At 50.6% G+C, this 16148-nt stretch overlaps 1 protein-coding gene across 1 annotated transcript in view; it reads left to right on the forward strand.

Annotated features, from left to right (window-relative positions):
* Positions 1 to 4: 4 nt before the first annotated feature.
* The window catches only part of SLA2 (Src like adaptor 2), a 29218-nt gene continuing 13074 nt past the window's right edge, over positions 5 to 16148 (forward strand). Inside the window, exons 1-5 of the mRNA XM_045804546.2 lie at positions 5 to 3026; positions 6080 to 6213; positions 10205 to 10304; positions 10671 to 10757; positions 12710 to 12813. Of these exons, the coding sequence (XP_045660502.1) occupies positions 6123 to 6213; positions 10205 to 10304; positions 10671 to 10757; positions 12710 to 12813 (382 nt within the window). The 5' untranslated portion in view covers positions 5 to 3026; positions 6080 to 6122. The remainder of the gene's footprint in view (positions 3027 to 6079; positions 6214 to 10204; positions 10305 to 10670; positions 10758 to 12709; positions 12814 to 16148) is intronic.

A 16148-nucleotide genomic window follows, 5' to 3' on the forward strand; every position in this document is an offset into this window, starting at 1 on the left:
AACCAAGTTACTATATATGGGCTTCGTGCTGGGCATTTTCACATACTTGATTATTATTCACCCAAGAAGACTCTGGATAAATAATGTTCCCAAGGTCATACCAGTAAACCCATCTAGGATTGAACTCGAAGCCCATCTGACACACCTCTGTTCCCCTCAAACTAAAAATTGTGAGAAGCTTGATCATGCTGTTTATGGAGGAGGAAAGCTAAGGTCTTGGAAAGGCATTCCACATTTCAGCCCTGCCACCTGTTTGGGGTTGCTGGGTCCCGCCCCAGGGTAGTAATCTGCAGCCACTTGCCTGGGTTCCTCAAACAGGCCAGACTGTATTTCTCCAGAAATGGCTCTTTGTACCCACAGTGATATCAGGAGGCCACCACCTTGGGCCAGTTTCAAATGATCCAGGCTCTGCTGCTACCATATAGTACATCAAGATTGCTGTGTCTGTGGGAGATACTTGTAAAATGGCGTGGACCCATTCCGGGAGAGGAGATGAAGCAAATGCACGTGGACAGACACAGACACAGATCACCAAGCTGAGTTCTTGGCAATACAGGATAACAGTTCTTGAGCTGGAGGTGGTCTGATGGACACAGTTGCTCTTAAAACCCACATCACTCCAGCCTTCGTGGCTACACCCGACATGGATGGTCACGTGCTTTCCCACCTTAGCCTTGTGCCTGGAGTCAGGCCCCAACTGACTACACCTGACTCGTCCATACTTACTTTTTCCTCTCTCAATTTTCATTTCCTTGCTCCCTGTTCAGTCCAAAAACACTTGGGTGCCTGTCTTGTGAGAGTCAAGGAAGTGGTCAGGTAGACTATAAAAGATGAAAAGCTCTTCCATATAAATCATCTTACCCAGTTCTCACGTCATCCCTGCAAAGTAGTCAGGTCTGTTCTACAGACAAAAAATGGCTGAGGAGAGTTAAGTGTTTTGGTCAAGGTCACCTGGCCTGAAAAATTCCCCAGTTCTTCCAAAATCAGTGCATTTTCATATTCAGCCTTTTATTGAGCATCTACTCTAGGCTGGGGACCTTTGCCACCTTCCTGTATGTTTCCTAATAATGGGCCAGTGAGGTACATGCTAGTCCCATTTCATGGTTGAGAAACCAGCCTAGAGGTAACTACAAATGGTCACAAAACTAATAAGCAGCAAATCTGGACTTTTTATTTTTTTAAAGATTTTATTTTTTTGACAGAGACAGCCAGCGAGAGAGGGAACACAAGCAGGGGGAGTGGGAGAGGAAGAAGCAGGCTCGATCCCAGAACGCCGGGATCACGCCCTGAGCCGAAGGCAGATGCTTAACAACTGCGCCACCCAGGTGCCCCGCAAATCTGGCCTTTTAAACTAATTCTCAGGTGGCTTCTTGGACCTCACCTTGAGGCCAGTCTGAAAGTCTTTTCTGTCAAATAAGAAGGTAGCCATCAGAGTGGTATGCAGACAGGAGCGGGAGGGTGGGCCTGTCCTCAGTCCCCTCCCTGCCATGGGCCACATCCTTGAGTGGCCATCACCCACTCTAACGTCCTGATTAGAACTTCCTTACACAGGTTGTGCCTCCACTCTGGCTCCTCCAGCTCTTCACACCAAGAGTGCATGAAGTTAAGTCTCAAACCAGCCTTCCCTGGGAGAAAGGGAGAACCTGAGCTGGAGTGTGTCCTAGCTGGCAGGGCCCCAGTAAAGGCTTCATAGTCTGAACTGGAGTCAGGAGCTATTTTGTGGCCCTTTTGGTTAAAAAGCACGTCTCAGGGGGCTCAGTCTGTGAAGCGAGCGCTTTGGGCTCAGGTCATGATCCCACAGTCCTGGGATCGAGCCCTGCATCAGGCTCTCTGCTCAGTGGGGATTCTACTTCTCCCTCTCCCTCTGCCCCTCCCCCTGCTTGTGCACTCTCCCTCTCTCTCAAATAAATAAAATCTTTAAGAAAAATTATGTCTCCAGGAATACTAAGACCCTAATGGAAAGGCGGCAGTAGGTGTGGTTATTTAGATTCTAATGAGATGGAACTTTTATTTAAATTTTAATGACTGAAGGTAATACACCAATCTCAGAGATTTCTTTATCTTAGCTGAATGACTCTCAGATTTGGGCTATGCATCAGAACACCTGGAGGGCTCGTGGAAAGCAATTGCTGGCCCCACCCATGGAGTTTCTGATCTCATAGATCTGGTCGTGTTACTCAAAAGTGTGGTTCATGGACCAGCAATATGGGTATTGCCTGGGAGTTGTTAGCAATGCAGAGTCTTCAATCCCACCCCACACCCACCAAACTAGAATCTGCTATTTAACAAGATGCCCAAGGGATGCCTATACACGTTAAAGATTAGGACACATCACTCCAAGGCAGATGCCAGTTGAGGGCATCTCTTGGAGTATATAAAATTCAGATTCCCAGGCTTTCCCCTGCTGACTTGGATTCAGAAGATGGAGGAAGCTGACACCAAGAACTTCAGAGGATTATAATGGTCAGGTAGGCATCGGGAACTCCTCCTTTACTTCAGTTTTGTGTTCCTCAGGCAAGACCAAGCCACAAAGCCAGAGAAGAACCTCTCCCTGTAGGATCATGACAAGGCAGCTGCTTCTCCTTTAGAAACAGGAACTGGGGGAAGGTGGCTCCTTGATGGTCTGTGATGCCGTCAGAGGAAATGGGTGGTTGTGAGAACCACAGAGCCTGCAGATGTGAGCTGGGAGCCCCAAGGACCCCATGACAAAGTTCAAAAAGCCCTGGGCCTTCTACCCTGGCCCAGCTGTGCTTGGGAGGGCTGTCCAGGGTGGGGGGTCCCTTAGGAGCACCAGTCTCCTGTCCCATCCCAGGTCTACAAACTGCTGACCACAGCAGATGCAGAACTACCCAAAGAGATACCAGGAGCATCTCCCTGAAGAGTCTCCCAGGCTGAGAGGATTCTGTGTGTCCTAGGACTAAGGACTTTGGCAGATGTTCCGAAGGGCCCTCCAAAGCCCTAACTCTCCAGCCAAAGCATGCATCTAAGCTGAGCCCCCGCCCCAAGCTTTGATGACAGGAAACCAAGTAAGTATATTTGCTTTTGTTTTCTGATGGCTCCGGGACTGTGAGGAAGGATGGTCCCCTCAGAGGCTGGGAGTGGGCTTTACAGTAGGGGGACAAATTCCAAAAAAAGAAGTTCTGGTGATAATATAAGGGGCTAGCTTTGAGGGTCCATAAAGGAACCCAGGCTTCCCCATTCCACCTTTGATTGTACGCCCCACAAACACCCCGGAGAATTACATTATGCCCTCCAGCTTGTCTTCATGCCTGTTCTGGTCGCATCTTGGTCACCAACGTGCTTGTATGACTTTGGGGCTCCCTCTGGGCTACAGCCTTCCAGCGTCAGTGAATGAGAGGCATCTGAATTATAATCTCTGATGGCATTTTCGGCCGTAGAGTCTACAGTTCCTCTCAAAAGGGTGATGTTTCTCAGTTGAGAGAGAGGTCTCCCTTTAGCTCAATCCAAATTCATCACTCTTACCTCCCCCACTGAGAAATATCTTCAGAAGCACAAAAACACAAAAGACATGGATTTGTAGACCCAGCTGTGCACTAACCAGCTGTGTGAGAGTGAGCACGAAGTTGCCCTCTCTGAGCCCTGATCATTGTATGTGCATGGGTTTCAAAGCTGCCGACCTCTCAAAGGATCAAGTGAAAAGATCAAGAAACAACAGTAGGCAGTGTGCTGGTCTCAGCTGCCTTTACTCCTTCCTTCCACCCACTGGCCCGGGGCCCCCAAGAAAGTGCCTGGCACACAGTAAATTGTTTAAATACATGTGCAATTAATAGTTAGATTCTCTGTAAAGTTTTGACCACCACCTCCTTCTAGGCCTGTGTATACCGTGGTCTTCATTTCACCCCCAGGAAGCTGCCTGGCCCTGACCAGGGCAGGTGAAGGGAGCTGGCAGAGGTTGGGGGGGGAGGGGGGTGCTTCCAGCCTGAGTGTGGCTCTCCTACCCAGCTCACCTGCTGTAGGAAGAAGTCTCTGGGTTTAGTGCAGTTGGTGACTGTGGTGACTTTGTCTTGCTGAAGGAGGGGAAAGGAAACTAACCTTTACTGAGCACCCACTCTATGTGAGCTCCCTTACTTCTCCCCACAACCCTATGGAGTTGGTACTATCCCCGATTCAAATAGAGACAGGCTACATGCTTTGTGTGACGTGGTTGATCTGAATTAATCACTCATGCTACCCAGGAGAGATCTCTCCCTGAGATTTTCTGGACTCATGTCTGCACAGTTAAGCATAGAGCTTGTATCTGGGGGCGCCTGGGTGGCACAGCAGTTAAGCGTCTGCCTTTGGCTCAGGGCGTGATTCTGGTGTTACAGGATCGAGCCCCACGTCAGGCCCCTCTGCTGGGAGCCTGCTTCTTCCTCTCCCACTCCCCCCTGCTTGTGTTCCCTCTCTCGCTGGCTGTCTCTCTCTGTCAAATAAATAAATAAAATCTTTAAAAAAAAAAAAAAAAGAGCTTGTATCTGATGCCCAGGGGGAAAGGCAAGGCTGCGGAGCAGCAGGAATGTTGAAAACCTGATGTGAAGGGGAGACCTAGCAGTGAGGGAAGTAGAGACCTCCTCAGGAAGCAGCAGTTCTGTCTCAGCCTGCCAAGGTTTCAGGATCCCCAAATCTGAGCCGGAAGTGGCTGCCAGGAACCGTCTCCTGAAGATGGGCCCACTTTGTATTAAGGAGCTCCATCCCCATGAGTACAGAACTCTCTGTGATGATGACAGAAACCCATCCTTACTCAGACGTGGTGAAGGGTTCAAAGGCAAGGCCAGAGCTTGCTAGGTCACTGTGCCATTCCGTGAGCTCCTCCAGGGAACCAAGCTGGTATAATTATTCCTCATCTCCATGAAAAGGATGAAACCATCTGAAAGAATGAAACTACCTCCCTGAAACACTTTAATAAAGTGTTTGAAAAAACTAGCATTACTCTGGAAATTAAAATTATCCTAAGGATAAGACACCTGTCCGAAGAGCTAATAATCACTTTGTGCATTTAGTTAATGTTGTTGAGTGCCTTTTATGGGCCAGGTGCCTCATGAAATGTTGAGAAAACAGGCAAACAAAAAGAGATTTTTGTCCTCATTGAGCTATGGAATAATGGCAAATTAAGCAAATAAACAGTCTAATAAATGAATAATTAAAACTTGGGAAGGGGGGGCACCTGGCTGGCTCAGTCAGTAGAGCATGCCACTCTGGATCTCAGGGTTGTGAGTTCGAGCCCCACGTTGGGTGTAGAGATTACTTAAAAATAAAATATTAAAAAACACCAAATCCAACTTGGGAAGGAACGCAACAGGTTGCTGAGAAAGAGAAAAAAGGGGAAGGCTCCCAGGAGTGGCCTCTCATGAGGCGACATTCAGAGCACAATAAAGAAAAAGTGTGCCCTGACCAAGCTTCTCGCATGCCTTATCTTTTGGACCCGAGTGTTGGGTATTGTTATCCCCATTTTTCAGATGAGGAAATGGAGGCAAAGAGCAAGGAAGTGGCTCAACAGCCAATCCCTCCAAAGCCTTGCAAGTCATCACTGTGGCCATACAGTCTCCCAGTCATCTTACTTTGCCCTGTGACACCAATACAATGTGCTCATTGTCACCTTAGCTTTTTATGACACCAGCTCCCAAGCCTCCTCAGATCCCCCTTGCCCACTTCTAATCCTAGTCATGGGTCCTCTCATCTCGTCCCCTGCCAGTGTGATCCCAGGTCAGGAAATGGTTCTGAGTAGGTTATAGGAATGATGGCTGGGAGATTCAGAGAAATCCCAGGGAAGGGTGGGATCCAGATAGGCCCCGGATCCAGACAGGCCCCCAGGGGAAAGGGCAGACCAACCAGTGGGAGGGGTACCACACAGGTAAAGGCCCAGAAGCAAAGAACAGAGCATGGCTGCAGCGTGGAAAAATGGGCCCACCAGAGGACACGGTCCAGCTGCAGAGAAGAGAGCCTCCAGAGTCTGGTGGAGGGGCTGGAGCCTGGTCCTGCTGGGAGGGGGATCATTCGCTCTTGTCAGCAGGGCTGAGCTGGGGAGGGAGAGGGTGTCTGGAGACCAGAGCCTCTGTGTCCATTGCAGCATCTCTTTCAGATTTCTCTCGGCCATGTACTTCTGAGTGTTCTGCTGAGGAACGATGGGAGGTCAGCCCAGCAGAGGGAAAACCCTGCCAAGCCCAAGCTCGAGCCCCTCTGTCCAAGAACCAGGCCCTGTGCCCATGCAAGCAGGTAGGCTTCCCAGACACAGTAAGGCTGCATGGCCCCAGACATCGCTGCCTCTGTGAGCTTTCCTGACCAGCCACTCCAGCATGGCTTCCAGTGTCAATGAGAGCCTGCTGTATACCAGGCCCTTCCCCGTGAACCATACAGGCAGGGTCCCAGCTGTGGGGGAGCTTACGTTTCAGGAGTCAGAACATTAAACAACCTGATAAACTAGAAAATGTGGGAGAGTGACAGGTGCTAACCAGAAGGGCTTCCCTCCTCCTCAGTTTATTAGGAAATTGAGCTGGCAGCTCTAAGACCGACCCCAGTTCTATAGCTCTCCAAAGCTGCGCTGTTATAATAGCCTCTAGCTGTCTGTGGCCATTTAAATTCAAAGTAAAATTCATTAAAATGAAATTAGGTTAAATAGGTAGCTCCTCAGTCATACCAGCCACTTTTCAAGTGCTCGAAAGCCATATGTGGCTAATGGCCACCTATTGGACAGCCCAGTTAGAGACATTTCCTTCCTCACAGAAAGTTGTACTGGTTAGTGTGGTTCCACAGTGTCTCTTCTTATCCCGTGAAATACTGGAAGCAACTGGAAAAAATTGGGACCTATAATGCCTATGTTGAGCCTGCAACTATGATTTTCAAAATCATTCTAACTAAAAATGCCAGTGTTTAAGACAATTAGACAACCAAAATATCCTAGAAATTCTGTTACTTTGATATCAAAACTATAGGCCCAGTTTGTTTCTTGTTCCCCCAAACGACCCACAAATCCTTTCTTGAATCACATCCTGATTTGGGGTTTCGATGATGTATTCATCAGGGTGCTCTGGAGAAACAGAACCAATAGATTATGTGTACGTGGGTGTGTGTGTGTGTGTGTGTGTAGACACAGAACTTATTTTTAAGAAATTGGTTCATGCAACTGTGGGGGCTGGCAAGGCTGAAATCTGCTGGGCAGGCTGGCAGGCCAGAGGCCCAAGTTAATGCTGCAGAATTCCAGAGTCAAGTTTGGAATTCCCTCTTCCTTGGAGGACCTCAGTCTTTTTCTCTTAAGGTCTTCTACTGCCTGGATGAGGCCCACCCACATTATGGAGTGTAATTGGCTTTATTCAAAGTCCACTGACTTAAATTGTTATCTCATCTTAAAAACATCTTCACAGCAACATCTAGACTTCTAGGCTGCTCTTTGACCCAGTGTCTGGGTACTGTGGGCTAGCCACATTGACACACAAAACTAACCATCGCAGATAACAAATGACTCTAAACCAAGCAGCGCTTTTAGGAGGAAGGACGTGGACACACACTTAAACAGAACCAGGAGACTGTAGAGACAATATCTGGACGTCTATGTTTGGGCAGAAGCTATCCCCAGACTGGAAACTCCCCAGCAATGGCTGGGGCCTCTTCCCCCTCCTCAGCCCTGCCCCTAATATATTCCTCTCTCTAATGCCAGCCTCCCATAGGCATTAACACCCTGGGCTCTGTCATTCTCCTGGCGGGAGACAGCTGCCTCCTTTTAGTCACTCAGTCTACAGGGAGCCTGAGGCCCACCAGGCCCTGCAGGAAGAGACCTGGAAACCACACAGACCTCCCCCTCATTTCCTCTGAATCTAGCCATAGGCTGCGGCCCCAAGGCTGCTCTGAGGCACGGCCAGGCCGCTGAGGGGGCTGACCCCCGGTGGGTGCTGAGGGGGCTCTCCCTGCCTGTGAGACCCGAGGGGAACTGTGTTTCCCTCTCTGACAGAGTCTCCAGGGGGAAGGAAGGGCCTCTCTCTTGGTATGTCCACCCCTGAGCCCAGCAGGAACACAGATTTTGGGGCAGCCCCGTCCATGAGTCATTTGTTCATCAGCCTTGCATCCATCCAAAATCTACCGAGGCTCTACCCCATACTGGGCCTTGTGCCAGGACCAGGGGGCATAGCAATGGACAAGATAGGCACAGTCCCTGCCTTCAGGGACAGTCGAGCCCCAGAGAAAGGCTCTAAATCCACAATCAGTTATGATTGTGTTCAATTTTGGTGACAGTTTGTTTTAAGGGACTCTGATTAACAGTGTGTGCTGAGGGACTCATCAGGAAGGCTTCACCAAGGAAGGGATATTTTATCCAGGGCGTGAAGGATGAAGGCAAGTCAGCCAGGCAGATGGGTCACTCGGGGACAGCATATGCAGCACAGTGGCAACCAGGAGCACAATGCCAGGTCTTCCAGGAGGAGAGGGGTCCTTCCAGGCTGCTTGGTTTCTCCCTTGTTGGAGGACTCTCTCCACAAGACTTGCTTGCATTGTTTATTCAGGCTTCAGGCATTTCCCGGCGCTGTGGGATGGCCAGGCCCTGTGCTGCAGATAGCTCTGAGGAGCTCCAGTCCAGGGTCACCACGTAGATGGGCACATGTGTCTGGGAGGACACATAGGAAACCGTCCCTTTCCAGGATCAGTCTCATTCTTCCCATGTCTACCTGGAGTATAGGCCCTTATACCACAGAGTGTCCAGCTCCAGGTCTGCCCTACCAATGCCCCATCCCCTCGGTCCTTGTCTGTCCATCTGCTCTCCCTCCCCCATCTCCTGGGGCATCTGTCTAGAGGGCATCACAGAGCCCTCTGAGGCCTTGGCTCCTTCAGGAGCATCTATGAGACAGATAAACTTTTCATGCTGAACTTGACTGCTTTTCACAACTTGATGCATTGGTGTGCTGACAAGTGTGTCTCTCTTTTCCCTTTGTTTCAGAGATGGGATGAAGAGGAAGGAGAGGGAGGGACACTGGGATGTGGGTGAAGTGGATCTCAGCAGCCTGTGGAGGGCAGGGTTTTCAGGACAAGAAGGCCTGGACAGGTATCAGGAGGTCTAGTTAGACTAGGCGGGCTGATCCCTGACGTAGATGAGGGCGTGAGCATCCTGTGCTAAGGGAGCCGCTTGCCACCTACCATCCAACCTCAAAATTATCCTCATGGCCACCATGTCCTTGGGACCAGTGTGGTAGTGTGGGGGTGGGGGGAAGCTTGGCATCCTCTGGCTCTGTGAACTCCCTCTCTGAATATCAGCATCCCAGGGAGTCTGGAGCTTTTGTGGAGAGGTGCTACTGCTGTCTAGCCAAGTCCCCCCAACCTGGGCCTGTGAGTAGCCACAATGGTCACCGACTCCAACAGTGCCCCATAAGCAGAGGGCTAGGGAGTGGCATAGGAGCCACTCCTGGCACAGTGCCCTGTCTCACCTCAGTTGCCTCGCTGCGTGCTGGGGCTGACCCGAGAGGACTACCTCAGGGGCTTGTGAGGGCCAAAGTGATGTACCCAGTCAGACCCCGACACCCAGCAGCTGCTCAGTAAGGGACGGCAGACATGTGGCCAGGACACTTGACTGGGACACACATACCTGCTGATGTCTGCTCTGGGCCGGGCGTAACACAGTGGGCCCCTGTGACCCCACTTCTACTGGGGGCAGCATGGACCTACACCTATCATTCTGGATAAAGGCCGTGGGAGAGCCATGCTACCCACGTGCATGGCACTCTGGAGTTACAAAGCCCATCTGCATCTGTGATTTCACTGGCCCTTCCAGCAGCCCTCTTCCTCCCATGCTCACCTCTGGACCTCAGCCCTAAAGGTTAGTCATTCAGTGCCCATGTCATTAGAACTTTTAGAATTGGAGCCCTGAGATCTGTGCTGATACCTGCTTAGAGTTCTAGTTTTTAAGTTTGCTGAGCAGCAGAATCCTTTTATCAAGATCTTCTTGAACATCTCCATATAAAAAGTGCTTGTAGCCAGGAGCCCCACTCCTCTTACCACACCAACCCCTTCCCTGAGCTGACCCCAAAAGATGTCTGGGCATCTGTAGGGCTCTGCAGAGGCCACTGGAAAAGCTTCAGATTCCAGGGTAGCCCTTCTGGGATCCCAGCAGACATGCTCCCCAGGGTGTTCATGGCGGGGTTGATGGTGGAAAGCCCAGACTCCACTAGACTTCACATGTGAAGAGAAGACTGGCCAAGAGGGTAACCATCTCTGTCCCTCCATCCAGAAAGAAGCAGGGCGACGGCCGTGGCCCTGGGCAATTTCCCGGTAGGCGAGCACATAGAGCTGTCACTGAGACTGGGGGATCCATTGACCATCGTCTCTGAGTAAGTCCTGTCCTAATGGGGGGAAGGATGGGGCACTCTGCTTCCTCCCCTGGCACCTGAAGATGCACTCATGGGAGAAGGGGCCCCTCCCTCCAGGAGAAAAGAGCATGGCCTTTGGCGCTGAGCTCACACGTGGCCCTAATGGTGGGATTTAGGAAGCCTGACACACCCATAGGGAGAAGCCGTGGGTGGGCAGGGCCTCGCAGGTGTCCTGAATCGTGCCATTTCCTACCCAGGAGGTAGCAGCACTGGCTGGTGCAAGGAAACCTGGGAAACACAGGCGGGACAGACGGCCAGCTGCAGGAGCCAGCCTGGCAGGTTCTCAGGAATCTAAATGAGCATTTCCCCTCTCCTTTCTCTCTCCAGAGATGGAGACTGGTGGACGGTGATGTCAGAAGTTTCAGGCACAGAATACAGCGTCCCCAGCAGCCACGTGGCCAAAATCTCCCACGGGTGAGTTCACACCCCAGGGCCTGCCTTAGGGGAACTTCCTGCTTTCTCTTCCCACAAGCATGGTTCTTTATGGCCAGTCCTGTGCTGAGCAAAACTGAGGACAGGGGAGAATCAGGCCCGGGCCCTGCCCTCCAGAAGAGCGAACCGCTAGCCTGAGCTCTTAGGTCGGCCTGCGAGACTCGGGAGCCCAGAGGAGGGGGCTCAGGAAGGCCCCATAGAGATGTCCTCTGGGCTTGGGAGGGTGGCCGGGAGTCCGTGGAGGAGAATGTTGAAAGTGAGCAGCTGCATACGTGTCTTAAATGTCCTGAGGCAAGAAAATGGAGGGGTGGCGCCCCCTATCTGGGCAAGTCTGCCCTTCTAAGAGGGGCCTCACAGTGGGCAGGACACGGGGATGCCATTGCTCACCACGAGTGAGTGACAAAAGAAACCAACTCCAGAGCAAATTCTGTGTCATGAGAGAGAAAGGAAGAGAACTGCCTTTCGGTGGGATCAACCCATGTAACACGGAGTCAGGCAAGAACGCTGTGTGCTGTGGTGGCCGCTCTTCGGTTTTGAGAGAAAGTACAGCTCTGGCACTGGATGGTATCTTTCTTTGAGGCTCGCGGGATGTCTGCCTCTGATAAAGTAGCTCAGGGCCCCCCAGACGTGCGGACACCTCGCAGAATCAGCTCGCAGAGAGATCGTTGCACCTGTTGTTTCCTGCTGGCCTGGCCCCGCCGGCCAGAGGTTTTGCATCCCCCGTGCAGCACTGAAGTTTCAGCCAAGGAAGCACTGGCCAGCTCCAAGAGTCCCCTTCCCTTGCCACTCTACTTCCTCCATGTTTGTAAGTCGTATGAATGACTTGTTTTATTTACTGTAAAACTAGGCTCAGTTTGCTGCTGGCACAAATCAACTTCTCTGATTTATCTCCTTGGAGTGGACTCAACCCTGACTCTGGTTTTGACTGTGGAATTTCACACGATGACAGGGAGGCAGCCATTTCCATCAAGTTGGCTTCTGTAGGTTTTCCCAGGGACCATAGGGCATGACTCTGGGGACATTAGAAGGCCGATGGAATACTAAGCCAAAAAAATTCCTGCAAAACCACCCTGAGTTTCCATTGCTGTTAAGTCCTTCATGAACATATAGTTGGGGCGCCTGGGTGGCTCAGTCAGTTAAACGTCTGCCTTCAGCTCAGGTCGTGATCCCACCCCATGTCCTGCTCTCTGCTCAGCGGGGAGCTTGCTTCTCCCTCTCCCTGCTGCTCTGCCTGCTTGTGCTCGCTCTCGCTCTCTCTCTGTCAAATAAATAAAATCTTAAAAAAAAAAAAGAACATATAGGTGAAGGATTAAGTGAAAGGAGAAAGAAAAATAGGGGGCCAGAGTAATCAACAATCCAGCAGTGAAAGAGGCCCCAAGGAGTAGGCCATGAAGATCTGTGCTTTGGGAGGCACATATGGTGATTGATATGTTGATGATTTTTTCCAAGATTTTAGAATGTCTTGAACATTCTAGTTCCAACATTTCTACCCTCAAATAAGCGCCAATGGGAGTTAGATTTCATTGATAATGAATACATGTTCACCCACATGCCTTTTGGCTGCAAAGTTAAACTTTAAAATGTTCAAAGAAAATATTCACTAAAACACCACACATACACACAGGCAATTCTTGGAAAGATGAGTGGCTAGCGTAGGAGTGCTAGAGGAGCTGGGCAGTGATAGGCGTCTGTGATCATCCCACCTTCCCCCAGCCTCCTGGCCACTTGGGAGTGAGGTCTCCAGGCAGAAAAGACGGGGGCTGACCCCATGAGGTTGTCCTCTGTGGCCTCTGGAGCCAGGACCAAGACAAAGCTGGGAGGCCCTTGGAGACCAAGGTACAGATGGAACTCTGAGGCCCAGAGAGGAAGGAGGGGTCTGAGTAGAGTCTTGGCCCACCCACACCCAGGCTGACCTCTCTCTGTCCCTCCTGCAGGTGGCTGTATGAGGGCCTGAGCCGGGAGAAAGCTGAAGAACTGCTGTTGCTGCCTGGAAACTCTGGAGGGGCCTTCCTCATCCGGGAGAGCCAGACTAGGAGAGGTGGGTAAGCTCAGCCCTGGCTTCTCCCTTGAACGCCAAGAGGTAACTTGGGGGTATAGGTGGGACATCAAATGGGAAGGGCTGGAGTACCTGGCCTTGGAGTCAGGCAGTTTGGCTGACTGACCACCATGTTGCTGCCATGAAAGCCCATTTCTAAAAGTGGGTGTGAATGGCCCACAGTGGGAATCCAGGCTCAGCCTACACTTTGGCAACTGGGACTTGTAATAGAGTATAGTCACAGGATTTCCCTGCCCTGACCGGCAACAATTCCTCTCTCTGCAAAACGCATCACAGTCCTGATCTCTTGGCAAAAAGTTGTCAAGTTCACGGGGTCTCTGTACTCTGGGTCACCTGCCAGTCAAAGCCAGAAAACTCATTAGAAGTCAGCTCTTGATCTTCTTTCTACTGTACAGATGGGGAAGTTGGGGAAACAAAGGGACGTGTCACATTGCACATTCCTATGGGCCTTTTCCCACTTCAGGTACAGGACTTTTGCAAACAAAACACAAAGCTGATAGAGTCTATCTCTGATGCCCCTGCCGCCCTCTGAGCTGCTGCCCTGAGACCCTTACAGTGGGGGCAGAGAAGGACGTTGAAAGAGTGGCGACACTGATGTTTATGGTAGGCCCTTTAAGTATCTTCAAACAACGCTGTGGGGATTGTAGTTCCACTGTCCCCATTTTACAGATGAGGAAACTGAGGCTTAGGAAGAGAAACGATTTGCCTGGGTAGACGCAGCTATGAAGCTGAGATTCAAACCCATCTGAGGTCCTCCTCACTTCAGACACCCAAGAAAGGCCCATGTGTCACAATAATGGTGGAATTGCAAACTCAGTGGTAGACTAGGGGGAAGATACTTGGGAATGAGGACAGGCCTCTTGCGCTTGCCCTAATTTAACCAACCATGGTGGGTTGTCAGGGTCCTTTGCTCTCAGTCTCCCTCCCGGGGCCCCCTCCAGCACATCTTTGCCTCTTCTCCCCTTCCTTCAGAAGCTCGATGGGTTGACCTCTCCCTAACCCCTCCTGCTACTTTCCAGACAGCATTACCATCCCTCCTTACACCCAAAGGGGGGCTGGGGCTGGCCTGAGTGCAGGCTGCAAACAGGAAACCACAGTAGTGGAGCTGATTGGGGCAGGGGTGCTGCAAACCAGGCCCCAGTGAGCTTGAGAAGCCACAGGAAGTGCTCCGTGCTCAGCTGCCCCATCCCCACTCCTCCTCTGGCCTGGTTCAGCCACAACCACATAGTGACCAGCACTTTACTAAGAAGACACATATACAAGAGGAACTGGCTGGGAAATAAAGGAGAAAGCAGATAACGATTTTTAAAGATCCGTAAACAGGGGCACCTGGGCGGCGCAGTCGGTGAAGCATCTGCCTTCGGCTCAGGTCATGATCCCGGGGTCCTGGGATTGAGCCTGGCATTGGACTCCCTGCTCAGTAGTGAGTCTGTTTCTCCCTCTTCCTCTGCCTCTCTGCCTGCTTCTCTGCCCGCTTGTGCTCACGTGCTCTCTCTCTCAAATAAATAAAATCTTAAAAAAATTAAAGATCCATAAATATGGACTATATCCCACATGACTGCTGAGATGAAGGTCAGATTTGACTCTGAGCTTCCCTACAGCCAACCCCTAAAGGGGGTAGATCAGAATGCAGCTCTCATTGTCGCGAAAGGAAGAGATTCGTCAGTTCTGCAGGAAAGGCAGAAGTTTCCCCAGTACTAATTTCTAATCTCTCATCTGAGTCTTCCTTTAGGACACTATTTGTCAAGCTGCAGGTTAAGACCCCTCTGTGGGCCAAGGAGTCAGTTTAGTTCAGTGGTTATGGAGCAGTGAGTCTCAAATCTGGGTGGCCATCAGAATCACCCAGAGGGCTTAAAACAAAGAACTGGCCACACACGCAGATTTCTTACTTGGTGGGTCTTGGGCAGGGCCTGAGAATTTACGTTTCCAGCAAGCTTGCAGGTGATGCTGATGCTATTGCTCTGGGGACCACACTTTAGGAACCACTGATCTTGGGGCACCTGAGTGGCTGTCAGGTAAGTGTCTGACTCTTGGTTTTGGCTCAGGTCATGACTTCAGGGTCGTGAGATTGACCCCATGTCCAGCTCTGCTCAGCACAGAGTCTGCTTTACAGTCTCTCTCTCCCTCTCCCTCTGCCCCTCCCCCTGCTCTTTCTCTCAAATAAATAAATTAATTAATTAATAATAAAGAACCACTGATCTAGGGGGTGCCTGGCTGGCTCAGTTGGTAGAGCATGTCACTCCTGACTCAGGGTCATAAGTTTGAGCACCATTTTGGGCAGAGATTACTTAAAAATTAAAAAAAAAAAATAAAAAATGCTGATCTAGACCTTGGCTCCAAGTTGGAATCATCTGGGGAACTTTATAAATTACTGATACCTGCACCCAACTCCCAGAGTTTCTGGGGCTTGAACCCACAGCCCTCGAGGGACTCCAACCCACAACCCCGAGATCAAGACCTGAGCCGGGACCAAGAGTCAGATGCTTAACCGGCTGAGCCACCCAGGCGCCCCTGTGTTTCTGATTTAATTGGTCAGGGCTGTGGCCTTGGCCCTAGAAGATATGAAAGTCTCCTGGGTGATTCTGATATGCGGCCAGGGTTGAGACCCCTTCATTTGGTGGATCTGGACCCGGGAGTGTTTGAAGTGCAGAACACATCAAGGTACATCACTAGGACTGGGAAAAATACCGTTTCATCCTATCTTTGCTTTAGGTAGTTTTTTTAAAATTACATTTATTTATTTTAACAATGAGTGTTTTGGTGTTTTGTTTTGTTTTTTAAGATTTTGTGTATTTTAGAGAAAGAGCAAGAGCATGAGCAGGAGGAGGTGCAGAGAGGGAGGGAAAGAATCTCAAACAGAGCCCGACAAGTGGCTCAGTCTCACAACCCTGAGATCATGACCTGAGCCGAAACCATGAGTTGGATGCTTAACCAACTGAGCTGCCCAGGTGCCCCTAATTATTTTTAAAGATTTATTTATTTATTTTAGAGGGCGTGCAAGAGAGAGTGCGAGGGGCTGGGGGCAGAGGGAGAGGGAGAGAGAGAATCCTCAGACTCCTCACTGAGCACAGAGCCCAACACAGGTCTCGATCCAGGACCTCAAGATCGTGACCTGAGCCAAAATCAAGAGTCGGCTGCTTAACTGACTGAATCACCCAGGTGCCCTGATTCAGGTAATTTTAAGTGTGCCCTAGGTCACAGTGTAAAATTTCATACTGTGATTTGTAGTCAAAAAGTGTTTGGTGGTGCCTGGGTGGCTTAGTTGGTTAAGCCTCTGACTCTTGATCTCAGCTCAGGTCTGGATCTCGGGGTCATGA

This window comes from Ursus americanus, chromosome 22 (assembly GCF_024610735.1).
Source record: "Ursus americanus isolate L20-20 chromosome 22, mUrsAme1.1.p, whole genome shotgun sequence".
Lineage (NCBI taxonomy): Eukaryota > Metazoa > Chordata > Mammalia > Carnivora > Ursidae > Ursus > Ursus americanus.